Source organism: Callorhinchus milii, unplaced genomic scaffold, assembly GCF_018977255.1.
Source record: "Callorhinchus milii isolate IMCB2004 unplaced genomic scaffold, IMCB_Cmil_1.0 Scaffold17, whole genome shotgun sequence".
Lineage (NCBI taxonomy): Eukaryota > Metazoa > Chordata > Chondrichthyes > Chimaeriformes > Callorhinchidae > Callorhinchus > Callorhinchus milii.
In genome coordinates, this window is record NW_024704758.1 from 13,990,298 (window position 1) to 14,018,007 (window position 27,710).

Here is a 27,710-nt window from a genome sequence, read left to right on the forward strand (position 1 = left end):
GTGTCCGTCTCTCCATTCAGAGTTGCGGTGCTCGCAATTGCAAGCAGCAAAAAGCAGCAGAAGACTTTTCACCCCAAGACTTTTTCCCCCCCACCCCCACTCTGTGTCGTGTTTTGGTTTTATTATTGCATCGTTTCGATTCCCAGAGAGAGAGAGAGAGAGGGAGACAGACAGACGGAAAAGGAGGGAGGGAGGGAGGGCGAGGGAGAGAGACAGCGAGATAAAGGAGGATAAGACGGGGAGAAGGAGAGAAAGGCAGAGAAAAAGAGACGGAGAGAGAGAGAGAGAGAGAGCGCGCGCGAGAGACAAAGGGGGATAGACAGAGAAGGAGCGAGAGGGCGGAGGGAGGGAGAGAGAAAGAGAGAAAGACAAGAGAAACAGAGAGAGCCACACAGGGGGATAGACAACAACAACAACAAGATTACATTTGTATAGCGCCTTTCACAAAGGGAGGACAGAGAGAAACAGGGAGACAAAGGGGGACAGAGAGACAGAGAGACAGAGGGAGAATGGTGGTGAATTCAGTTCACTGGTTTCGGAAGGGATTGCGACTACATGACAACCCGGCTCTGCAGGCAGCTGTGTCCGGGGCGGACACCGTCAGATCTGTGTATATTTTGGACCCCTGGTTTGCCGGCTCTTCAAACGTCCGCATCAACAAATGGAGGTTTGTTCTGTTCTCTTCTGTTTTGTTTTTCACTCAAGTTTCGCCCTCGATCAATTGTTGTCGGTTTAAAAACACTGGTGGGAGAGCGTCACATTTACCCCGGTGATGATTAATCAGTCAGTTTGAGATGCGATGATGGATTGAACGAACATCAGACAGGACCAACTCCAGGCGAGGCTTTGGACATTGATAGAATTTGCTGGGAGCAACACACACGTAACACAGAGCCTCAGCCAATTCCATTAATTTCATCTACGTTTTCCGCAGTGTGTATCAGCCTCTGATAATCAATTAAGTGTCAGAAGAAACAGAAATCAACTGTTTTGGTGTTTTGTCGATATTCAGAGCAGCTCGGAGATTGAATTAATGCCAAAAAAGAACAACCGCCAGGAGCTGTTAGTGATATTAGGATATTGGAATTGGATGATAGACGATTGTTATCAGGGAACCTTGAGATGGTGAATGGAATAACCATCACATAACTTCAGTAGCATTTTACGGAACTAGGAAACAAACTCCAATATAAGGCATACCGTTTGGAGCTTATTTTGTGTTAAAGCTTATCGTTTTTGTTTAAAAAGTGTATCATTCTGGCTATGTTTTAGAAAATTATGCTGTTGCATTGGCAACATAATAATCCTTCCGTTTGATATAGGGCTTTGTCACGTCTTTGAGACACATCACAAGATTTACTGTTGAGAGCCAACCTTCAATTAGATCAATGTACGTGATAAATAAATAATAATGATCGGCTGCCACGTTTCGCCCAGAAGATGCACAGTCAACTCACTTTACAGTATATTCTGTGAAGCGCGTTGAGACGTCTCGTAGACGTGATCAGGTGCTATATCATACGCAAGGATTATTATTATTACGTGGAGTTTCTAATCTCTTTACTATGTTGGTTTTTTTTGTAGGTTTCTGCTTCAGTGTTTGGAGGATCTGGACATCAGTTTAAGAAAACTAAAGTCCAGGCTTTTTGTTGTGCGGGGTCAACCCACTGATGTGTTTCCAAGATTATTTAAGGTAAAACCAAAACACTGAACATTTTGTACATTTTTTAACATATTGGCTTATTTAACTGGTTGACCCAATTTTCTTTCCTCCCCCAAAAATTATCACTTGTTGAGCATCTGTTCTGTTTACCATCGAAGGTTGGCGTCGATAGTGCAATCGGTGTAGTTGAATCATGTGGCCTCATCAAACAACTACATAACTCCCTGTGAGCTATAGCTCGGTGTGATTTTGAATGGTGTTTCTCCCCTCCACCCCCCCGCCCAGGAATGGAACGTGACCCGTCTAACCTTCGAATATGACTCCGAACCTTTTGGAAAGGAGAGAGATGTTGCCATCGTGAACCTCGCGAGGAAAGCCGGGGTGGAAACCATTGTCCATACCTCGCACACGCTGTACGACGTGAACCGGTAAGCAACGGATAAGGAATCAATAATAATAATTAATGCGCGCAGTTGATCTACCTCCTTCCACATCAGGAGGACATCCAGAGCACCGCGTGGGATGGAGTGATCTACAAGTGCACACAATAGTGTAGTCTTTTCTTGGGAGCTCTTTAAAATGGCTGCGCTTTAAAGCTGAGATATTGGTGTTCTGCCATCTCGTGATGAAAGTGCAGAACAGCACGTCATATTGCAGTACATGGCAGTACATGTGATGCTGCAGATTGAGTTGGCATAATAGCTCTGTCACAAGCTCAAGCATGTGCTCCCTGGAGTGCGTACTCGTGTACGTGTAAACAAGCCCATGGCAGCTATCGGAGATGAAGTGGTGTTTCGGCTGCAAACCGATAGCCTGGTGCAGAATAGGATCGCTTTTCCGGGGGTAATAATCCCTTCGAAAACAAAATAATAATAATAATGTGGTCACTCAATCCGCGACTGCTTGTGGGGACGTCGCTGTGCGCAATTGGCTGCCACGTTTCGCCCGTCCTATATCCAGTCACTCCACTTTACAGTATATTCTGTGAAGCGCTTTGAGCCGTCTCGAAGACGTGATAAGACGCTATATCGCTTGCAAGGATTCTTATTTTATTGTTATTGTTATAGAAACCGTGAATCATAATGCGTCCGCTGTGAATAATTATCATAATGCACACGTTATGAAATGCCATTCATTTCAGCCTAAGACTTTGTTTTAAGAACTGTAGCCCTCCCCCCCCCCACCCACCCAAGCCCAGCAGGGATATTGTTTAAAAAGACCATTGCAGACCTCGATTTTTGTATATCACTGCAGTTGCAGGGAGACCTAACCACACAGAAATGCTTTAGTAAAGTATACTTGGAGGGGAGGGAAGGGGGTTGGGAGAGAATCTGTGCCTTGTGTTTTGCAGAGTTTTTGTTCCTTTACAGCCAGGATGATTGGGATGCCCTTATTCCTCCCTGCTGAATAATTCATGGCTCAATAATTCCCCTTCAGCATTGCAGGTTGCAGCAAAGCTGTGCGATCTGTAATGCTGTGTCTAGACATCCCACAGTGTGTGATGGGCTTATACAGACTGAGGTCGAGGCCCGGTTTGAAATCTACTGATTTGCTGCACTTTCAAATCCACTCTCGCTCCACAATAAGCTGTGGGGGAATCCACCATTCTGTGTAATAAATAGCCAGGTGTACTCTGTGTAATTTAATCAGACAGCTCCAGTACAAAACATTTACTGAAGATCATGAGGGCGGTTTACAACAACAACAAGATTACACTTATATAGCGCCTTTCGCATCGGGAGGACGTCCCAAGACGCTGATTTAAGGTGAAGAATGCTCTTCGTTTTTTTAAATCCTTCCAGATTACCCACCTCACTGTCCTTCTGTTGCAGCATCAAGCATGTTTGCCCATTAATACTAAAGCGAATTGTTACAAAGAACTGCATAATAGAGTTCGGGGGAGAAGTTTGAAGGGGAAGAATCAAGCTCAGAACTTTTAATTGTAAATAAGATGAAGATAAGATCAACTTTTTTTTGGGTGGGGGTGGGGGGAATTTAAAATACTGAGGCCCTAAATACAGGATCTGTATGACACGTTGTATGTATATTGTAAACACAATGTATGTTAATTCGCAGAATAATTGAAGCAAATGGCAATAAACCTCCACTCACTTACAAACGTTTCCAAGCCATCATCAGTCGCCTTGAGTTGCCTAAGAGCCCAGTTGGCTCAGTGACACTGGAGCAAATGGAAAATTGCACGACAGATGTCGAGGCCAACCACAGTGAGAAATATGGAATCCCATCACTGGACGAGCTTGGTAAGCAATGCAGTAATAATAATCCTTGCATTTGACATCGCGCCTTTCACGTTGGGAGGATGTCTCAAAGCATTTCACAGGATATTCGGTTTTCTTGCAAGTGGCAATAACCCTAATAATTATTGTACTGTTTCAGGGTTTAATACGAGTGAGCTCGGTCCTGCTACGTGGAACGGAGGTGAGATTGAAGCTCTAGCACGGCTGAATAAACACCTGGAGCGGAAGGTAATAAATGGTCCCGTTAATTGGATTAAAAGTTATACCTATCAACCGTGGGCTGATATTCTGGTCAGTGTTATGCGAAGCACCTTACAATCGCACACACGTGTCGTGTCTCAGATGGGACAATTTCCCATTAGAACGAAACGGGAGATATTTATTCACCATAGCTTCTATAATATTATCGCTTCACTAATGCTTTGTGTACTCAGTCTTCCAGTCATTTTTATGATAAAGATTGAAAAATTTTCATTTTCATTCTAATCAAACTTTTTCTTTCTTTTAAAAGGCTTGGGTTGCAAACTACGAGAGACCGAAATTAAATGCAGACTCTTTGGTGTCAAGTCCAACGGGTTTAAGTCCATACCTGCGATTTGGGTGCTTATCGTGTCGATTGTTTTATTATAGGCTACAGGAGCTATATAAAACGGTAAGGAGAAATCGACTATCATTATCACATATACGCCTACAAATAAAACAACAAAATTACATTTATAACGTGCGTATCACATCAAGAGGACGTCCCAAGGCGCTGAACAGTCAGTGTTTCGGACCCAAGCTGGGGGTCGGGACCGGAAAGGGCAGGCGGGGAAGGAGGGTGACTGAAGGCACGGCTGAAGAGGAGGGTCTTGAAGGAGGCAAGGGAAGTGGTTATTAGCAATGCCGTAGCTTTTGAAAGCTGATAAGACTCCTCCCTGGCATCTCACTTGCCAGTGCCACTCAGTTCAGCACCGATGGTTAGAAAGCACCACAGTAATTCTACGATTCTGCTCTGATCTATAATTCTTGTTCGTTTTCGTTAGGTAAAGAAGGGCGCCATTCCACCCCTTTCTCTATATGGACAGCTATTATGGCGTGAATTCTTCTACACCACAGCCACAAACAACCCAAAGTTTGACAGGATGGAAGGCAACCCTATTTGTGTCCAGATCCCTTGGGACAAGAATCCACATGCTCTCACCAAATGGGCAGACGGGCTGACAGGATTCCCCTGGATCGATGCAATCATGAAACAACTCCGGAAAGAGGGTTGGATTCACCATTTAGCCAGGCACGCGGTGTCCTGCTTCCTTACCAGAGGGGACTTGTGGATTAGCTGGGAGGAAGGCATGAAGGTGAGGAGGGGGTCCTGATACAAGCGTAAGTTGTTGTTGTTGATGATGATGATATAGTGTGAATGACTGTAAATGAGGTGGTGCTTATGCAGAGTGGAATGTTTGATCCGGAGGTAGAGAACTCAAAGGAACAGCTTAACTTAAAGTGAGGGCAAGTTTCTCACTCGATGGACACGTGTTTTTATTTGCCAAATAAAAAATTAGGGTGAAAATTTCTCGCCTTTTGTAACTCATTCTTATGAAACGCCAGACATTTTACCCGTTAAATTCATTTTCTATTTTTGTCTTACACACACACGTACGCATTCACACAACGTATACTAAAGCTTGTTCTTTTAACTCATCAATTACATATCAGTCTTATTTGAAGGTCCACAGTAAGGGGAAGTGACCAGTGAACTGTAAGCTCTCCACTGACCCAGTTCTGAGTCTGTATAAAGTTGGCTGTTGCATCCAACAATCTCACAAGGGAACTAGAACTGCTGTTTTTCTGGTTCACTCCGAGGCAAAACAAAATCCCTGGCCAATTTTCTTCTCTCCTGCAGGCATTTGACGCCTTTTGTTGTTTTGTTTCTACCGGTCTGATTCCACAAGCTCACGTACATCTCACGTGTCGCTGTTTTTCACATATCAGTCTGGACCATATCAGCAGTCAATCTGTCCTCATGATGTCCATTTGTGTGTGTGTGTGTGTGTGTTACACACACATACACAGGGGTCACTTAATAAGGATGAGGGACCCTGGTTGAATTTTTGCCCCCAAACCCCACCTAATATGGCTATGGAGTCGAGGAGAGGAACAAACTGGTAGGTTAGTGTGTATGCTCTGTTGATCCGCTCTGGAGTCCCAGCTGTTTTCGGAGGTGCGGAATGACGAGGGAGTTCATTAGCAATTGTCTAAGCAATTGTGAAACAGCTGCTCGATATCCTCAGGACAGTGTTTTTGCTGCAGCTCTCACCTGTACCCTCCCTGTTTGACCTTTAACCAGGTCTCCATCACTTGTGGGTAAAGTGCCAAGGTAAACGACAAAACCTTCTACCCTCGTCTGCTTGTATTTGTAGGTGTTTGAAGAACTGCTCCTCGATGCTGACTTCAGTATAAATGCAGGGAGTTGGATGTGGCTCTCTTGCAGTGCATTCTTTCAGCAATTCTTTCACTGCTACTGTCCTGTCGGCTTCGGGAAACGAACGGATCCAAGTGGTGATTACATCAGGTAATATTGACTTGTTGTTTGATGGAAGGGCAATCTGTGAACAGGACAGATCTTTAAGTCCCTAAAGAACAGGAAAAGGCTGCAGTGCGAGAATCATGAGGATGGATTCCTTTGTGATGAATGACCATCTCTGTCACATTTCTCTTTCAAGACGGTACCTGCCATTATTGAAGGAATATCCTACAAAGTACATCTATGAGCCGTGGAACGCCCCTCTCGCAGTTCAGAAGGCAGCAAAGTGCATCATTGGCATTGATTACCCCAAACCGATCGTCAATCACGCAGAAGCAAGTCGATTGAACATTGAACGTATGAAGCAGATCTATCAACAACTGTCTCACTACAAAGGACTGTGTAAGTTAGAATTGCCATTCTCACAACCGCGCCTAAACAGACAACTCTGCTCTCGAAAAACAAGCACCTACTAACCAGCCGTGTCGGCCCCACCTCTTAGTGGATGCTCCGGTGACTTGTACATTTAAAAAATTATGTATTGCGTTGTTTTATCTAACCTTTGGATGTGAATATGTTCCGACAAAGATACTTTGGTCTTAAAATGGAATTACTGTCCTTTGGAGGCGATTCTAATGCAGTGTTTTTCTTTGTTCTTTCAGGCTTGCTGCCTTCAGTCCCTTCCTGCACTGATGATTCTGCATCATTGGCTGTCAGAACACATGTAGACTGTACAAATACTGCTGGTAAGAATGCATTTTTGGGGTACACTTCACAGAATCACAGAATTATGCAGCACAGAAGGAGACCATTCGGCCCAGGCACTTGTGGGAAAGATTTTTTACATTTTAATACGGATGCTATTCAAGTCAAATATATGTTGTGAAAGTTTTGCACGGAATAATTCAGTCGTGTAGAATCTCGTGATTTTAGATTTCAAAACTATCGAATCAGTCAATTGCTCTTAGACAACTGCTAATCATCTATGAGAGCAAATTACCCTGAGCTGATGTCCAACACATCCTAACAACCGACTCTAAGAGTTCCTTAGAGCAGTTCACACATCTATATTACTTTTTATCTGCAGTATTATATAAATCTGGCTAATAGGTCTGATAGGTTGCTCACAGCCTCATTGGAATGAGTGGAGGGGTTTAATCTTGGAATAATAATTCATACTCAAAAACAAGATTACACATATGTTGGCCTTATTAAACATTTGCTTTACGTACTCACCTGCCCTTTTCACTATTTATTTCTAGCTTTAAATTCATCGTATCACGTTCAAAGTCCCGTTGTGATGGGGAAACGAGAGAAACCGGAATGTTTTACCGAAGACGGATGCATAATTGCAAAAATCCCACGTCTTCAGTCCCCCGAGGGTAATGGCAGGATCGTGTAGAGCCAATGGTAAGTAACAATTTGCACAAGTTTGGTGTTTAAATAATAATAATAATGCTTACCTCACACTGCCAAAACATCCCAAAGGCTTTCATAGCGGATTGTTGTCAAGTGGGTATGTATAGGCAGATGTGTCAGCCAATTTGCACCCAATCATTTATATTCGTTTACAAATAATTGCACAATTTCACATTGTGTTCCTTATTAAGGAGTTCGTTCCATGATTCCGTTAAGTTACATTGTAAATTTGACCGGCTCCCTTCAACACACAAGAATCCAATCTTAATAATTATTCAAGCCTTATTTGTGAAATAATTTTTTTAAAAAAGACTTGATGCTTTACTAATTCAACGTCTGATTCTTTTTAAGGTTCCGGTCAAAGGGAAGTAAGAGAGCACGATGAATTCTGCTTGCAGTTTAATACTGTACAAAACTGGACTTTCTGACATCTCTTTTCTCAACGCTACACCATGATATGCGTCCGTTAACCTGTGCGGATGTTGCACCTTTATTGGACTGTACAATTAGCATTGCTACATTTCAGAATCTCAGCTTCATTTTTGGAAGTTGCTGTTGACAAACATAGCCCTGGACACAAATTATTTTGTAGCTGACGTGACATGCATTATTACCAATTGTACATTTAATGTCTGATTGCAAAGAATTTAGCTGCAAAATATCTATATTTTAAATACTGTATTCGAAAATGGAACTGGAGAAATGTTCTTCATCTCCATCATTCAAACATGTCTTCTCTGTTTCACCTTCTCCCTCCCCCATTATCCTGAACACATCCACCTCTCTCCATACGTGAGGAGATTGTTCTGTCTAGTTCTGCTTGAGGCTTTACTAAGTTCTAACAGCCCAAAACACATACTTCTGACCATCGAGGTTGATGCCTGCATTGTACATGAGGATTTTTTAAAAAGAATATATACACAATAAAGTATCTCGTCTGTTTTTGAAAAGCATAATTGTGTGTGTTCCCTTGTCCTGAGTAAAACAGCTGATGAGCTAATCCAGAGTTTAGAGAGGTTTTGCCATAATTGTTACTGTTATATTTCCAATATCGCTTTAATGAATGGCAATCAATTATACTGGAAATTTTAATATCAGTCTGGCTCAATTGGTAACACTCTCGCCACTGAGTCAGGACTTTGAACTCGCATAGTCTAGGCTCTAGGCGCTGCATTGTCAGACGTGCCATCCTTCAGATGATAACAGATTAAACATGAGGGCTATCTGTTTGTTCACGTGGATCGTAATGATCCTGTGGCACTGTTCGAAAAGAGGTTGTTTCACCCAATGTTCTGGCCTACAAATGGGTCATTCCCTCCATAGCTGTCTGTGGGACATTGCTGTGAGCAAATTCTAATAATAATAATAATCCTTGCATTTGATATAGCACTTTTCACGTCTTCTCGACGTCTCAAAGCGCTTCACAGAATATACTGTAAAGTGAATTGACCGTATATTTGTGGGCGAAACACAGCAGCCAATTGCGCACAGCAGCGTCCCACAAACAGTCCCACCAATTTATTATTGTTTTGTTTTGGAGGGATTATTATTAGACATGTGGAGTAAGGAAACTTGGCCAAGGTTTCGCCCTGTCTGGAACTGAACTCAGGTGTCGCTTGCGAGGCGAGTGCTCTAACCACTGAGCTACAGAACTCCACATTGGCTGCCTTGCTCACCTACGTAGTACACAGTCACTACGCTTTACAGTAATTCCTAAAAAAAAGTGCTTTGAGACACCTTTGCAAAGTGAATTATTATTATAATAATAATAAAAATAAGCAATCCTTGGTTTTTTATGTAGTGCCTCTTTAATCACATCATCGAGACGTCTCAAAGCGCTTTGCGGAACAGGGGCGTAAAGTGACACTGGGCACACCTTGTGGGGTGGGGGGGAGGGGGGGGAGAGTGGGCGGCGAAAGGTAGGAGCGTCCTCGCAAACAGTTTGGGGATGGAGTGACCAGAATATTTTTATTTATTCATGATTAAGGTATATTTACCAATATACTGCACCCTGTCCCCCCCAACCACCCGAACCCCCCCACAAAAAAAACCCCAACCACCCCCCCAACCCCCAACCCCATACAACACACACACCTCCCATTCCCATCAGGTAAAGTAAGAGTTAATTTTTTGGGGGAGGGGGCGGGGCCAGTTACAGTCCCTGCACCACGTGGGGGGCGGGGGCGGGGCGGGGGGCGGGGCCGAGTGAGAGGACCGGAGGCTGCGCGCGCACTCGGCCCCTCCCTCCTTGTCCTGAAGCCCGCGGCCGCCGTCGCCGCCATCTTGTAGCAGCAGCGCCTGAGTCTCCAATGGAGGTGTCTTCACCGAGTTGAAGCGAGAGCCAGGGGAGGGAGGAGGAGGAGGACAGAGGGAAGGGAAGGAGAGGAGAGGAAGGAGGTTGGAAGGAAGGAAGGAAGGGAAGGAAGATAGGAATAGAAAGGAAAGGGGCGAGGGAGGGAGGGAAGCGCCCAGTCAAGTCATTTTTTAAAAAAAATAATAATAATTAAAAAAAGATAAATCCTTTCGCCTGTGCGTTGTAATTGTTTCTATAGAGAGAGAGAGGGAGAGGGAGATAAAAGATTCTATAAGCAATAATGTCCGGCGACGGCAGTTCGGAGCAGGTAGGTCGGATTCCTTTGAGGCTTTTGGGTGGGAGGAGGAGGAGGAGGGGGTCGAGACTCATTCGCGACGGCCTTTTTGAGACATGTCGATGGTTGGCGGGGAGTGGGTGTGGGGGGGGGGAGAGAGGAGGTAAATTGATGGTTGGTGAGGTGGGGGTGGGAGGTGGTGGTGTGGATAACGAAGCCCTTTCCACGGTGAAGAAGTGTGGGGGGGGGGGAGAGGGAGATAAGATGGCGGCCTTTTTTTCAAAAAAAACCGTTTTTTTTCAAAAACAACAACCGTAAAACGGTTCGTGAGCAGCACCTCTAATCAATTCACCCCCCAACACACACACACACACACACAACACACTCACAGAGACATACATGGAGAGATAAGGCCGGCGTTTGATTTTAAATGGACTAATATTGTCGACCGAAGAAGAGGAAAGGGAGGCGGTGGGAGGGGGGGGGAAGCTACAACACTGCAGATGGCCTTTAATGAACTGAAAACAAACCTGGGGTTGGGGGTTGGAAGGTGGCACAGGGATTCCGAGGAAAGCTGTTGACAGGGTTGGCAGAGCACGTCCTGAAAGGACTGCAACATTAACCCTTTTCCTTTAAGCGTCCTGGACATCTACAATATATTTAAAAAAAACTCTCTCTCTCTCTCTGGAATAATATGAATCGTCCCGAAGAAGCAGGACGATTCATATTACTCCAGAGAGAGAGAGAGGTGTGTGTGTGTGTATATATAAATATATATGTGTTTTACGTCGTGTCAGCTTAACCCACACGTGCAGGAAGAGATTAATTAAATGAAGGGTTCAACATTAGGACAGAAGGCCATCTTGAGTTTTATGTCCGTCTGCAATTTAGTCAGTTGTAAATAAGTCAAACCCTCCCTTGCTCCGGGATAACTTTCTTTCATGGTACATTGGGAGCCTGTGTAATAAAGTGGTGGGATCTTTTGACGTGACGCTGAAAGTAACATTGTTGGTGTGACCCTGGAGTTATTGGTTAAGCTCTTGCCTGATTGATTGTGTGCTCCATGCAACACGTGGATCCCTACTGTCACATACATTGTTAGCCAATGAAACCAATGGGTTTCATGTGAATCCCAGTGCTACCTTCTCCCCAACACAGTTTTGTTTTCACTTGGGTTGACCCAGCTTTTTAAGAAAAATAGTGATCCAGAAAAGGCCCTTTAATTTAACAAGATAAGACTTTTGTTGTTGTCAGCTTAACCCACACAAAGAAAGAAATACAATGAAAGGTTCAACTTTAGGACAGTGGGCCATCTGAGTTTTATGTCTACAAATTTGTCCATTTAATCAATTTGTTAAAGGCATAACTTGTTAGGTCTTACAGTAAACATTTTTTTGCAGTATTTTGCTAGCCAAAAGCTTGCATTTGTAATAGCAATGTTCCTCTGCATCTCCCTCTTCCATTTCTTGGAATTTCTCCTGGTTTATTCCTCAGTTTCTAGCATCTGACCCTGATTTATTGCAAGCTTATGTATCCAGTCCCCAGTAATTTGGTGAGGCAGTTTTATTGGTTGATAATTAAATAGTGGTATTCTTACCCATCCTGAACATTTTTTCTCACCTTAAAAATAATTATCAGGTTATGAAGTTATTTCTACAAAATTAGTTATGAAAATACAGTATTCTAGCTTGGATCAGAGCAAGTTTGTGACTTTTTTGAATATGTACCAATGGACTGCAGGAAAATTATGCTTCAAAAATATACTTCAATATTGTATTGAGGTTCCTCTTGTATAGCAATTCATCTCACAAAATATACGATATTTGTACACTGCATACTGTGTACAGTGTTTTAACCTTGCAATGAATCACAAATAATAAGGCTACCTAATTAGGACTTTGATTTCTCTTTGTGTAGCATTTGCTCTCTGCATCCATTTCCCTTGCTGATAGCTAGTAGAAAATGCAAAGAATATTAAGGCTAGATTTCAAAGGCCTAACTATTCTTCTGTTTTTACTTGTATTAGCAGAAAATTAATGGATGTATAGACAAATAGAAAAGTAATATTTTTCCTTTATGAACCATTTAGCATTTTGGAAAAAAGTCTTAATTTGATATAGGTATTTATCACTTATAAATGTATGCAAGATTGGTTCCGTTGGTAGCAGTCCCCCTTGACTTGGATCAATTTGGTAATTCCCTATGCAGTTTTTTTATTTATGTAGCTTCTGTGTCATAGTTGTTTCTATTACTGATTGGTTTGTACAGCAGTTCTTGTGAAACTAGCTAGGGTACTTGTGTTCTGATTGCAGATACTACAAATATTTATTTGAATTAGGTACAAGTTGCTTTGGTTGCAGCTGCTCTTGCATATATATATAGCTGTTTATTTTGTCTAGGTGGTCTTGTATGTTTGGCTGGTTATCTCACATGGTTGAAATAATACTGTATTTTATATATGTAAGAACTACAATATTTGTCATAGTGCTGACAGGTTTGAGCCTGGCTTAGTTGGTAGCACCTTGACCTCTGAGTCTGAACATTGTGCGTTCCAACTCCATGTCAAGACTTTGAGATCACAGTGTAGGCTAAAATTCCAATGCTATACAGAATTGTTGGAGATGCCGTCTTTAGACAAGATGTTAAGTTCAGGTCCTCTCTGCTTATTGAGGTGGATATTAATCATTCTGTGCCATTATTTGAAAAAGAAAATGGATTCTCTCCCAGTGTCCCAGACAAAAGAATGGTAATTCACTTCAAGATTTATTATATTATTTGGTGATTGTTTAGAGTGGGTGGAGATGCCTTGCTTTCCATCAATCTGTGCTGAATTCACTGGTCTTTAATGGGAGATACTTTTGTCTGGTGAGGGAAAAGTTGTGTTACAAATATTGTTCTGTGTATGGATTTAATTTCTGCTAAAAGTTACATAAACAAGACTTAATTTCTAAAAAATGATGGTCATCTTCAATACATAACCTAATACTGTTTATAAATTGGTTTATCTGATGGGAATAATTCAAATCTGAAAAGATGAACTGCATTTATTGGGTTATAATTGTGGACTCGGTTATCGTGGAACATAGAATGATTATTAAGAAATGTATAATCATTTAGAGGTGTTCTATAAACTATAAACTGAATCCTTTGGTTTATTTTGGAGGTTTGAACTTATTTATAATCTAAAAAATATTGTGATCTCTAGTAATTTGAATTGAGAGATTCCATTGGGAATATTGAATTATCCATGTATGAACACGGAGAAAGAAGCCCACGCAAATTCAGTGAACCTTACAGTGGGAGTAATTCGGTGTTCTAAATTTTGGACAACTGATTTTAAGTAATAGAATACTGGAGTGCTTCAAAATTTTCAAATTGTCTCAATACTAATTAGTTAATGTTTAAAAGCAGCCACGTTCTTGGGCACATTCAAAATAATCTGAAGTGTTTTTGACAGTTCACCAAATAATATTTTTTGTATTTAGAAAAGGTAGGTTTGGTAGTGCAGTACTACCTCAGGTGGCTCTATTCTTAAAACTGTACAGATTGATTTTAAGTAACCTTATCTGTTCTGCCTCTCCACCAGAGGTTGGTTGTATAAAATCAAAATAAAGAATCAACAGAAAGAAATATGATCGTGCGTATATTAATTTTTTTTAATTATTGAAAAATGTTTGCACAGATCTGTTTTTGACCTTTTAGAACTAGGGATCTGCTTCTTGGGCCATGCTTTAAGTTCTGAGCTTGAATAAGGCATTCTTTGGAGACTTTTAGTTTATATAGTGCCCTAACCATTTTCTTTAATTCTGGACAAATTGGATCATTCAGGGCAGCTTCACAGATGCTGTCAGACTGCTGGTACCCGAACAAGGGAGCTATTGTGCTATGGTGTTACAGGTGCATGACAAATGCACTGTTCATAGTGTACACTATCTTCAGTGGTACCAGGGTGCTTTGTTTTACTTTGTTTAAACAACATCAAGATTGCTATTTGTGGCAACGGTTGCGATTTTGCATAGTTGTGAAAGTTGATCGCTTGACTTTGGCTAGAGAAGCCCAAGTTTTCATGCTTGGCACCTTGTTCCTGTCTCTTCCCTGTGTGTTGGATTTAAGATTAAATCTGTTTGATATTATCTGATGAACATTGATTTACAAGGTTTAAGGTTGAAAAGAAAGTCAAATTAGTGTTAGGCATAATTCAGACTTATTGGCCACAAAAATTAATTTGTGTCCCACAATGGGAACCTGTAACTCAGTGGTTAGAGCACTCGCCTCACAAGCGAGAGACCTGGTTTTGATTCCCGCCAGGGTGAAATGTTGGGCAAGTTTCCTTATTCCACACACCTCTAGTAGTAAGGAGGAACCCACTTGTTAGTTGATTGGCGGATCACTTTTCCAGGGGTAATATTTCTTTCAAAAAAGATAAAAGTAATAAATTGGCCATTTCAACTGTTTGTGGGACACTGCTGAGCACAATTGGCTGCCGTGTTTTGTCCACAAAATATGCAGTTAATTCACTTTACAGTATATTCTGTGAAGCGAATACGTGATAATGCACTACATCAAACGCAAGGATTATTATAATATATTTTGGTGTAAAATATTTGAATTTTATAACTTGTTGAAAAATAGCATTTTATGTGATCTTATCTGTTTCTGTTCTTCAATTAAGTCAAGCTTTTACAGTTGGGCTCCGGCTAGAAATATGCCTGTATGTGGAACAGATTATGGACCAAGTAAACCCTTGTATACTTTTACATTTGTGAGCAAAGAATATTATAAATCCAATTCTGTTGTTAAAGCAAGGTAAGAATGGTTAAAAAAATTGGTGCAAATTTATTCATACTCATTTTTTCAATTACAGGCTCCAGAATATGTTCCTGAGAAGGTGAAGAAGGCGGAAAAGAAATTAGAAGAAAATCCATATGACCTTGATGCTTGGAGCATTCTCATACGAGAGGCACAGGTTTAGTGAAATAGGGTTATGTTTCCTTATACAATTCAAAAACTTGCACATTTTGATTTTAACATAGTTGTGGGAAATTGCCTCTCACTGAGATGACGGGGGAGTAAAATGGCAAACGTTTATCTTTGCAGATTTTTGAAATGATGCTGTAAAAATTGTTTTTGATGGTTTTTACCTTTAGAATCAACCCATAGACAAAGCGCGGAAGACCTATGAGCGGCTTGTCACCCAGTTCCCAAGCTCTGGCAGATTCTGGAAACTATACATTGAAGCCGAGGTTAATATTTTTTTTCTACTCTATAGGTTAATTTTAAATTATCAGTAAGCTCTGCCATGCTCCATGAAGTTCACACCAAAGTGAGTAGTATATTGCAAATCTAAAATGAATATTCAGACTTTTGAGTTGATGGTGGTGGTGACATAATATTTGCAGATGCAAACTGTACTTTCTATAGGGATTTTTTAAAAAGAAAATCTTAAATGTGTGGGCCTATTGCACACCAATGATTGTTGCATGTTGGGAGTTGCAACAACATTAAAACAGTCTTTAATGGTATCTTATGTGCTTTGGCCTTTTATTCAGTTGTCATGTGTCTCTTTATTGCCTCCCGTGTCATTTCTTTAGAGTTCATTTATTCTGTTCACTCACAGTATCTTGTATTTAATAGCGTTTTCCAGCTGAGGCATTTTATTTGCCAAAGAGACTTGACATTAATATTGTTTAATCTTTATTTGCTTCCTAGGATTTTGCAATGTTCTAATCAACTGCAAGTCTGTTTTAGCCTTCTTCCTATAAAATATATATATATATTTAAAAGAACCCTAAAAATAATTGTTATGGATATCATGACACATAGTCCAAAAGTTCTTATCATACATTAAATGATATGAGTGTGTTTTATTCTAGTGGTTATGAATGAATTAAGTAACCTATTAGCGTGTTAGTATATTTTTAATAAACTGATTACATGAGGTCCCTTTATACTGCACTGATTAATTAATATTAGTAGTTTTCCATTTCTGTAGTTTTATTTTCCATGAATATTGACATTGTTGAAATCTGCTGAGCGTCTTGAGTCCAGTCCTACAAGAAATACATTAGTTGGCATTCTTCAGTGATGATTTCTTAATCTTCAATTTTGTTTCTAAGGGTGTTTTAGTTTGTCATGCAGACTGACTCCTGGATTTTCTCTTTCCTTTTCCCTCTTTTTGCATGCTAGCTTTCAGCTTTTTAAATTTGTTTCCTACGAACAAAAACAATGAGATACAGATTATTTAATGCAGATAGTTGCCTCAAAAAAGATTGCACTGCACCTTCACGCCCAATTCATGCACTCACACTGAAGTTCACCAAATACTGCTTCCTCTAATGCCTTTAGGTAATCGAGGCTGTAACCTTGATTTAATATTAACAATTTTGTTTTCTTTGAGGTGGTGCATTTTTGGGGCCACTGTTTATTTAAATGAGAAGTGCCAGCATGTAGGTGAGCTAAATGTCACAGTTAAAAATTGATCATCTCTCCGCTCTGCTGGCTTGTCTCTCCCCCCCCCCAGCAGATCAAATTCAAGATCCTCGTCGTCTTGTTCAAATCTGTTCACAGGCTCGCCCCACCCTTACCTGCAGCTCTACTGTTCTGGACTCTCCCTCTGCCTAACTACAGCCTGCTTCATGTCCCCAGTCCATTCTCTCCCCCATAAATGGGAGAAAATTTAGACATTCTGCCCCACTCTTTGGAATTCTATCCTGAAGTCCCTCTGCCTCGTCCCCTCCCTCTTTGCCTTTAAGAGTCCACTTTTTTCTTAGGTTTATCCTTTTTGACCCTGCCCGTGGTCACTTTTCCTTCCCCACCTCCACTTCTCTCTTTCCCCCACCCCTCAAAAAAAAAAGCTTGGGCTCCCAGGCAGCTGTGTGAAACACTTTGAGACTTCTTCCTGATGTGAAAGGTGAAAGATGTAAATTGTCATTGATCCTTCAAATATGTCAGGATAATTTCCAGGCATAATGAAATATCTTCAAAGCACAGATGTATTTCCATTTTCTTGATGCTACACATGTTCGCTTGAACGATCAGTATGCTATGTACATTCTTCATTAGTTGGAATAACTGGGCTAGGACTTAATTCTGCTGCCATTAGCAGATTTAATGGTGAAATCTGTTATCCACAAACCTTAGTGCAAAACAGTTATCGTTGTAATAGCAACAAACATGATTTCTGTCTACTCATGCATGCTCTTTACAAATGTGAAATTTTCCTATTAACACAACCCCACTCACCCCCCAAAAAACTTACAATTTTATGTAGAAACATTAAAGTTTCCTTTTGTTTCCAAACATTGCCTGTTCTTTGTATTTATGCTTCATTTACTTGTCTGGCATTTTACAATTTATATACTATTTCTGCTGATTTCAGAGCCTTTATTTTGTTATATGAATTAGATTTCTGTATATCTTTTCAATCTCCTGGAGTGTGGGTGATGTTTCCCTCTTTCCTCTTGTTTAATCCCACTGCTTTCTCCCATCTGTTCCTTCTATCACTTAGCTTTCTCTTGAGCAGCTTCTTTAAATATTTGTGCTAATAGGTGCAACACCACAAAATGGTCTTAATTGTTTCCTCCACCATGCTCCATTCCTGATCTAAGATTGCTTAATTATGTTCCTGCCTGTTCTCAAGGTGCAGACACTGGTTAGAGTTTGGTTCAGTCCATGTTGAGTGCCATCCAAATATCTTTTCCAAATGTCCATTCTTCATGTGTCAGTCTAGAATTGAGTGTCGGCAAGCTTTGTAGAGGGCGTGAACAAATCTGAGTCTGTTCTCACCTGTTGTCCATACTCAAACACTTAAATATACAGTTTGCGAAGGAAACTTTTTTTCTGTTACAATCTGCTGAAAACTATATTTAAATCTGTGGATGACTGTCCAGTGCATCAAATACAAGCACAGGTTTGTAATAGGGCCCTTTTACCTAGTTGTGTAAACGCTCATTTTAAAAAGGTAGTCAATAGACATACATTCGTTATATGAGAGAGCGAAGTATCTTTAGAAGTGTTTTTTAAAGGAAAGCAAATTTTAGACTTTGTAATAAAATTTCATTTCTGGGCCTTGATCTTAAATACATTAAGTTGATGATTTAAAAAAAAAGCTGCAGAAAATGATTCAAGAATGTTATTTGAGGGTGGGAAAACCATTGTTACGCTACAACAAGCCATTTAATCTGTGTGAATGTGTTTCTTTGACTTTTTTTTTACACACTGGTACACTGACATTTAAGGTAGTTAGGGTTTTTCAATCATGCTATTTTAGGTTAATCAGGAACTTGTTCGGCTCCATTTCTGGATAAGAGTTTCTTTCCCTTCCCTTATCAATCTTTTTGTTTTGGGGGAGATGGGGGTGTTGCGTTAATCAATCTTCAAGTTTTTGTAAATACTTTTCACTGGTTGTTTGAAAGGCAGTTAGTCAAATGTGTTGCAACAAAACTTGTAACAAATGTGTTGCAACAAATTGGAATATCTAATTTAAAATATTTGTTCTCAGCATCTTAGATCGGTCATTTTACTGTCATTTTATATTATGCAAGTGTTAAATGTACAAAATCTTATTAAATGTATATTATAAACGTACTTTGTGCATCTCAGTTTTAGGTTACAGTTTTGAGGATTCGGAGGTCAAAAATTGTCCACAGATATAACCAGTTGAGTAATTAATGGTTATCTGGGTGGATTATTTTTGTAGGGGTGATAGCTCAAGGTAGTATTGCCTTTTTTTATTTACTTATGGTTCAAATCCAGTCTGACTGAGGTAAAAACCTTTCAGTCAATCATAAAGCTAGAGTAAAATAAATATGTTTCATTCCAGTTTCTAGTAGTAATGGCTAGCAGTGCAAAATTGTTTGTAATTTGTCACTAAATTGAAAGTTTAAAGCTAGAAATATTCTCTGAATATTTAATTTATTTTAATAAATTTATTATTTTAATTAATGAATATATTCTATGAAGCGCTTTGGCACGTCATGAGAAGGTGCTATATCAAATGCAAGAATAATTATAGAAAATTATTTGGTGTAAAAAAAATAGGAAATTTCTAAATGTAGAGTAAGAGCCACCCTTCCAAAGCTGGCCACATTTATTTGGGCAGATTAGGGGTAACTTCAGCTTGTATTTGATCTGGAAATACTTTGTACAGATATTGTACAGAAAGAAGTTAAATTTTATATTCTGCAGCATCGAGATAATTCATCCTGAATTCACCAAAAAGGATAGTTACCCAAGAAATTGTATTTTCTCTCTCGATTAACTCATTTCATTCAAATAGAATACATAGAAAATTATAGCATGGAAATAGGCCATTCAGCCTAAACAGTCCATGCAAGTGTTTGTATTGTACATGAGCCTCCGCTTCTCCTAACCCCTCTCCAATACCCCTCTATTCCCTTCTCCCTCATTTACGCATCAAGTTTCCTCTTAAATACTTTGATGCTTTTGTTACTAAATATATTGGGAGTTTGCATACTTCTCATCGCTGGAGACTGGAAGCTGTTTCAGGCAGATGCATTCATGGTTTGTGTGTTTTAAATAATTTACCTGTAATTTGTGAAGCAATAAGTGACACAACAGGAGTTACCTAAAGGCCTTGCTTTAAGTGCAACTTTCTTGCTCAATGCTAATGCTGTACAGTTTACCTGTATGCATTCACTGGTTTGCCATGCGACAGACCAAAGCGATATTTAAAATGTGTCATTAACAGATTAACAGATGACCAAATTGCTTACTCTTCACTGTGCTCAGTGTACAAACATCAGCTGCACTCTTCTCTTTATAAATCTTGACGGGCACCCACATATGCTTTCACTTATTGCACCGCTTAATTGAGTCAATTATTAATGGTTTTCTTTGATTGTTTTGCTGAACAAACAATAAAATGCAGTGGTACACGCGCGCACTAGAACTTGGGTAGATGCTAGTTCAGAATAACATTTTGCACCATAAAGGTATATTTTCTAAAGTTAAATAATAAACTACACAAGCGTAACCCAGGTAAAATACACAATGCACCTAAACAGAACCATTTAAAAAAATGTTTGCTCTGTTCAAATCAGGTTAAAATTAGCGTGCATCGTATAATAAATGTAAAATCTGTTTTCTTTATATGCAATTCGTATTTTGCGTTTCAATGTTTTCTCCCTTGTGGATATAATAAAGAAAGACTCCATTACATAACCTTGTTATTCTTCTAGCATAAAATTGTTTTCTTCTAAAAGGATTCCACATACAAATTGCCTATTATCCAAAAAATAAAACCTAATGGGACATTAATCTCACATTATTATTGACCTACGTCTGTATATTACCTCTTTCGGAAACCATACGTCCATTTTCTTTATGGCAGCTATCTTCATTGTTATCACAAATATTTCCATTGCAGTTTTCACAGCATCTTTACAAACAGCTTGTTTTTCTTAATTCAATATCAGTATTGAAATTGGTGCTGCATTTATTTACCCCACCAATTAAGTTAGGATTTATACTTGTTTGGCATCTTTCTTCACAAATGGCACCTGTGCTATCTACCTACCCCATGATGATTTTCTGAAGTTTCAAGCTCACTATTAGACCCCAGTGTAAAAGCTGAGTGTTCTGCCTCCAATTAAACATTTTGAATTCTTGGCCCTTTTCAGGAAAGTACTTATTTAATTTATTAAAGAGGAGCCCTGCCTATGGATTAGAAACCAAATTTGCGAATCTCTGGGGAATCATTTCAAAACCACCGCAATGATTCGTGTTCTATGTTGGGGTCAGGAGGTTGGTGAAAAGACGCTGGGGTCTTGCTGGACTTGCTTAATATTCATCTCAAGCCATTCCATAATAATGTAATTGCTCTCATCCCTACTACCATTAGAGAACACGAGTGGCTTGGTCAGTTGATGATCGTTACATACCATATTTCGCCTGACTTGTCTCAGTGCCTTTGCTTTAGCCAATGCTGCTGCAAACACATCATCAGAACATGCTGAAAGACTCAAGTGGAACATTTCTATATGATCTGATAATCTTGGCTGAAGATGACCTCCACTGATTCTGCTTGAAACAGGTAGAAATGATCACTCTGAATCTTGCTCCAGAAACAATTACTTTGTAATCCTGAGAAATGTAGTGCTGCACATGGATTTATGCAATTGCTAATCATGTCGTGTTCATCAAAAATCAGAATTTTCACTTTCTAATCCTCGATCTATAGGATGAAAATCTGAGCCTGTGAATAATATATAAAGAAGCTAAACCTGATGGGGGGGTGATTAATACATCTCTGGTTACTGGTATTTTAGTTGGACAGCTGACGTCCTGTTCACCTTTCCAATAGGTCATACTCTATTATCTATCAAGAATTCCAACTGGATTTACTGGAACTTCTTTGTTTTCCTTCATTCTTACCAATGAGGATGTGTCCCTGATACCTCACTTCCTACTCAGCTCAAAGTATATATCAAGTCTCCAATAGAGAGGGTGCTTTACCATCAACAATTGTAGGAAACTGGAAACAGGAGTTGACCATTCAGCCTGTTCCACCGTTCTATTAGATCATGGCTGATCTGTACCTCAACTCCAATTTATTATTATTCCAATAGGCTTTGCAGTAGTATTCCATTTAAAACCAAAACAGTAAATCTCCAGTAAGATAGAGCATGAATACATACCCCCAATAAAATAGTTCAAAACAAGCAGGATTTAGGAATATAACTAGGCAAGGCATATTTCAAATAATTCAGTTATTGTTCAATTGGGTCTAATTTATCCAGAGAATACCACAAATAAGTGATGATAACTTTTCCCGTGTCACACCGTGAATGATTGATGGATCTTTCCAGGATTGATGGAACGCTCCTATTCAACAGATTTTGTTCGTAATTATACAGAAACATCTGTTTTCTCAGATTATTTAGTAAACAATGTATCTTTATGCCAAGAGAAGATGGGAGTTTAAGAATAAACTTTAAAACTCATGGACTTGAGAGCCTTGAATTTATCATTCTGGTGGTATTCAGAATGACATTATTGGTAAAACTTGAAGAAAGAGAATTATGCAGCACAATAGACAGTACTTATGCATAATAAATCTATCAGTGTAAAGTGACTCGATTTAGCCTCATGATAGCACTTAGTACGAGACTACAAGACTTCCTTATACTGAAACGTCTCTTATCTGGTTGATTGCCTTGTTGCTTCCCTCTCATTGCACGAGAAAGACCCTGGTCCTTGAGATCCTGATCCTCAGTGGGTTGGGCGCTTTGTAGATTTCAGATGAATTTTCAATTGAGCCGCTCTAGGTATTGCACAACTTATAGGCCTCTTCATCTGAACATCGCTGTGTAATATGATCGTCACTGATAGATCTCCCTTCAACTGGCATTATTCATAGTACTGGATACATCTTTAAAAGCACTTAGAACAATAACTTGCCGAATGCTCTGGAACAAAAGGAAGTCAATAACAATCCAAAGATAGCAAATTTTCTCAAATGCCAACTGGTAGGTGATATTTTCTTTAGGATATAGGACCTGCCCTCGCCTAAAGAGATCCGAACGCAGTCATAAATGCCTTGAAGTATAATTGGGCTCAAAATCTGATTAGTAGATCAAATACTACATATGAACAACACTGCTCCAACTCGTTTTACTGTAACATTCAAATGTAGCATTAGTGTCAACAAAATTGCATTATCCTTTCAAGCACCTCATGGATGTTGAATAGGATAGTGGTGCCTTGGAACAGATGCACAAGTGTGGAGCTTTTTCACTTGGGTAAAATTATTTGACATGACAATTTCTTCAATTTCCCCATTAAAGGACCTCACTCAGCCTCGATTTGACAGTCTTGAGACAGTCATCAGGTTTTACTTTTGTTAATAAAGGAAAGCTTCCAACATTTAAAGTGCTGTACTGAAGTAACTTGATACCAATTAAGCAATCATTAGGATTGTGAAATCGGAGATTTGATTAGTGACATTTTAATGTTGAGTGACAATTTGGAAGTTATTAATTTTTAAGGAAGCAAGTTGGCAATGATTTTATGAACACATTACTATTACTATATTAACAAACCAATAATATAGCTCTACACCAAATATCAAACGTAAATTGACAAGCGATTGAACAGATTTCCATTACAGATAAAATTGTAACTCCTTCCCCTGCATAATTGAATACTCAAAACTCTGCTGTGTGTACATTACGTAAGAGAAAAGGGTGAATATGATTACCGTAAACAATTTTAAATAATCTTTTCAGAGCACTAATGGACTTTCCTATTTTAGTGTATTTGATCTTATCCATTGTGGTCTTGTCATAATTCCATTATTTCCTATTACGTTAGTTGTTTTTCTTGATTAGTGCTAATCATGGATGTAGCCAAGATTTCTTAGGGCATTGTTATAAATTCCAGATTGCGTCTAACCTGTAGGGTAATAGTTTTATTTTTATATTATTGCATGCTTTTGTTATTTCATCCTCAGATCGAAGTGCAAAAATATATTTTCTGCTACAGATAACTAAAATTTGATTGTTTAAATTGTTATACTTGTACTTTATTAGCTCAAAATCTTGCTCATTTTCTATTTGTTTCTTCATAACTGTAGTTAGAATCTGACATGTTGGTGCTTTCCTTTTCTTGTCATTGATATCTTGATTTTGATTGTCTGCAAAGAAGCTGACCAACAAAGTATTATGCATTTATAAATCCAGAGATGTAGTCCAGTTCTAGTGAGTCCACTCAAACTTATTTGAGTCCCTTATAAGAATCTATTTTACTACATAATCCAAAAGAGTGGAAACGATTCTGCAATTTATATATTTAGTTGCCTAAACTGTAATTTGATCAATGTAATTTCCTGTTTCAACATATCTAGAATGTTTTTGAACAAAGTAGATATAGTCTCTGATATTCTGCAAATTTATTCTCATTCATAAATTTTAATGCCAAAATACGACCAATATTAATTTAGCTCAGGGTTTTTGCCCCGAAATAAATTGTATATATAGTGTGTACAATTGTTCTTAACTATACAATACACATAGCACAATATTTTTGCACCCTGATATCGAAGTGCAAAAATCACCTTATCTCACACCAATCACCTTATCTCTTAAGTAAGAATTGCAGTTTTTGTTTTTACATTGGCCAATATCTACTTGAAAGTCAGTTGAGATGGTAAGATTATTCTAAATAGAAAAGTCAAATATATCCCATCAATCTTTGCTGGATTCAGATTTATATTGTAGAAATTAAAATGTTCTGAATATACTGCACAGTTTCCTACCGAACTGAAACAAATTAGAATGCAAGTGTTGTATAGGTTTTTCCTGCTGAGTATCTTGTCAGATATTACAGTGGTAAATCATTGCATTGAGATTACGTAATTTTATATTACAAATGTTGTATCAAAATACTTTATTGGGGGTAAATCTACTTGCCATATGTACTTCCTATTGAGGTGTTTTAGAGTTATTGATTGCTTCAGTTGTAGACTAGTTAAGTTGTTCACCGTATGATTTCAGATTACAGTGTATAAATGGTATTTTTAAGGATTCTTTGGGTCAGGAATGTGATCTTATTAAAAAAATCACATAAAAATATATTCTATAAGTTTCTTCCTTTATTCGGTTCTTTACCATGCATCTGAAAACAGACGGGTCTGTGATTTAATAATTCACCCGAAATACTTCACCTCATTCATGTATGTACATGTTCTCTCCTTATTTAAAACGTCAAAACTATTGAAAATAATTGAAAGTTAAGTCAAGCTGAGCAGTTTTTTTGTGAATATGACGTAAATACGAGAATTATATGAAATGGACCTTCAATATCGCTCCTTGTAGATGCATATTTGAATTGTATATAACTTAAAATTTGAAGTACATTGCATTGCAAATAATTTGCTCTTTATTAAAACCAAACTCAAATTTGAAAATGTATATTTCCTTGAGTCTTCCTTAAGCAAGACTCAAAACTGCATGCAAGCTTACTGCTATGGTGTGATTTTTGTTTGAATGGTGCATATGTTCAAGAAAGTAAATTCAAAGTGTGTTGCTACTTCTATTATGAAATCGAGGTATGTAGTGTTTGAATCATTTGTGTGTATTTTTGATCTTGACTGAGGATATGCGGAGTATAATTGAAATCAAGCTAACATGAATATTGAGAAGTCACTTGCACAAATTTAATTTGCCAGTTCAGATCAATATAAAATGAACAGTGATATTTAGTTTTTAACCATTACTTTTCGATGCTTTGGTGAAAAATGCTTGACAACCAGTTCACTTTCTGGCATATAATAACTTTTAAAAAATATCTAATATAAATATTAATTCAAATTTATTTTCTATGTTTGTGCAGGATTAATTTACAGATAAAGTTTTAAAAATTGACCTTACAAGTTCAATTGGAATTGAGGCACTGAATCCACATAGTATTATGCTTTTTTTTATTAGTGGTTTAATCTCCAAATATCAAGTTATTTATTCAGTAAATTTAAAACATGAATGAAACAACCTTAATCTTGCTTCACATGCACCATATTCACAGCCTTTTCATTGAATACATGACAAAAACCTCACTAATTCTTGCATAACAAATATTCAGAAGTAACCACTGTTCACACACAGAGTCAAATGTTCTTCAAGAATGTTTTCAGTAAAAATCCAGCAAATGTTTTCTATGTCTGGAAACTTTAAAGAAAAAAGAAAAAAAAAGTGCAATGATTTGATAATTGCTGTGCAAGGTGCACCAAAGTTTCCAGAGTTTTTGTTTGAGTATGAGCATCCTATATGAGATCAGACTTTCAAAAATGTAACTGCTGTTCATTGGAAACTATTGATTATAATTTGTTTGATTCCTAGTACGAAGTCAGTTGGTTAAGACCTTTACCAGCTTGCAACCACATTTTGAAATACTTTCAGTCATTTCAGTCTGCTTGAAAACTAATTCATTTTTTAAAAAAAAAATCTCTTAAGAAGATGCAAGGATGATCTGTTTCCCAATCCTCTTCCTTGTGACTTTTTTTTAACATTCTTCTAGGGAAATTAGCTTCCTATATCATCAATGCCTTTTATGAAGGTAGACCTCATGCTTTGTGCACCTATATTATACACTATTTCTGTCTACAATTATCCAGTGATAGTCTTGCAGTATATTGATGACTTCAGCACTTGAAGCCTATCCCAGAGTAAATATTATAGACTAATATGATGCATCTCTAAGGTTCCTGGAGGAATTAATTCATTCCTCACACCTGAATATTCACTTGCTGGCTTTGTGTATTATAGAACTGCAACCTCAGGCCACATAGTACTCCTGCTCATGAGGAGTCCGTTTTACAGTCAAAGGTAAGATATCCCACACACCTGGCAAGGAGATTTTAAAACATTTATTGATTGACTGATTGAAATTGCTACACAATACAATTTTTTAAATTGCATTTATCACCCTGAAAGGGACCCTGCATTCTTCAACAAAGAACTATAATTTTAAAACTTTTTTTTCCCTTTTTGGTTCAATGTACCAACGAGATGCTCTCTGGTACCTTGTGTAATGGCCATTTTTCACAGCCTGATTCTGTTCTCATCTGACCTCTGAACATGCTTGTTCAACACAAATACCAGATTAGGGATCTGTTCAGCACAAATACCAGATTAGGGATCAAGACCGGGGCCTTTCTGTACCATATGGGCCAGTTTTGTACTGGACAATAGTACTGTGCTATCGGCCACTGGGGGAGCATTGCTTTTATAGATTTATACAAAATAACTGGCCCAAAAGAAACTTAACAATTCTAAATGTTTCCAGTTCACTATTGCATAAAATATTTAGAATCTTAACAACTGAATTGTAAGATAATTTTCAACTGAGTGTTTTGTATAAGTGGTATAGATGTTTGAAAAACAGAAGAATCATTGCAGGCACAAAGATATTAGGACACAATTGCTTTCTACCATACAATTGTAAATGTTCTAAGCCAATATTACTAGGATTTTAATCTTGCACATAACCAGTGAGCTGTTGATATTTTTGCAAGTAATATAGAATAATCATTGTATTCGATGAGCACCTTATTATGTAATTGAAAAGTCTCAAAGTGCTTCACAGGATTTTTACTATAAAGTGTAGTTACTGTACATTTTTAGGTGAACAAGACAGACAATTTACACACAGCAATGTCCCACAAACCCATATAATGAATGACCAATTTTATCTGGGGGCTTGTTGGCTAGAATACAGGCAGAAACTCCCTTTGTTTTCCAGTAACGCAGTGGGATCTTTAATGT

At 38.6% G+C, this 27,710-nt stretch overlaps 2 protein-coding genes across 3 annotated transcripts in view; both read left to right on the forward strand.

The window, feature by feature from the left end:
• Positions 1–487: 487 nt before the first annotated feature.
• Positions 488–8,790, forward strand: LOC103175031 (cryptochrome circadian regulator 2). Its single transcript, XM_007887759.2, has 12 exons — positions 488–667; positions 1,585–1,693; positions 1,949–2,091; positions 3,740–3,924; positions 4,061–4,149; positions 4,433–4,573; positions 4,947–5,258; positions 6,321–6,472; positions 6,624–6,826; positions 7,087–7,170; positions 7,687–7,834; positions 8,195–8,790. Exons 1-11 carry the CDS (start codon positions 510–512, stop codon positions 7,824–7,826), a joined length of 1,716 nt encoding a protein of 571 aa, XP_007885950.1. The 5' UTR covers positions 488–509; the 3' UTR covers positions 7,827–7,834; positions 8,195–8,790.
• Positions 8,791–10,282: 1,492 nt separating this feature from the next.
• cstf3 (cleavage stimulation factor, 3' pre-RNA, subunit 3) overlaps positions 10,283–27,710 on the forward strand; it is a 34,491-nt gene continuing 17,063 nt past the window's right edge. The window contains exons 1-4 of one of the 2 annotated variants that reach the window (XM_007887763.2): positions 10,283–10,464; positions 15,296–15,397; positions 15,579–15,674; positions 26,712–26,771. In XM_007887763.2, the coding sequence (XP_007885954.1) occupies positions 10,438–10,464; positions 15,296–15,397; positions 15,579–15,674; positions 26,712–26,771 (285 nt within the window). In that variant the 5' untranslated portion in view covers positions 10,283–10,437. The remainder of the gene's footprint in view (positions 10,465–15,295; positions 15,398–15,578; positions 15,675–26,711; positions 26,772–27,710) is intronic. The other variant, XM_007887764.2, reaches the window with a different exon arrangement.

What these genes read in the sequence shown, in the direction of transcription:
- LOC103175031 (XM_007887759.2), top strand. Translation starts at nt 510, where the DNA reads ATGGTGGTGAATTCAGTTCACTGGTTTCGGAAGGGATTGCGACTACAT. An exon ending in GCTGGGAGGAAGGCATGAAG is followed by an intron (nt 5,259 to 6,320) that starts GTGAGGAGGGGG and finishes TTGTATTTGTAG; the next exon opens with GTGTTTGAAGAACTGCTCCT. An exon ending in CCAAGTGGTGATTACATCAG is followed by an intron (nt 6,473 to 6,623) that starts GTAATATTGACT and finishes TTCTCTTTCAAG; the next exon opens with ACGGTACCTGCCATTATTGA.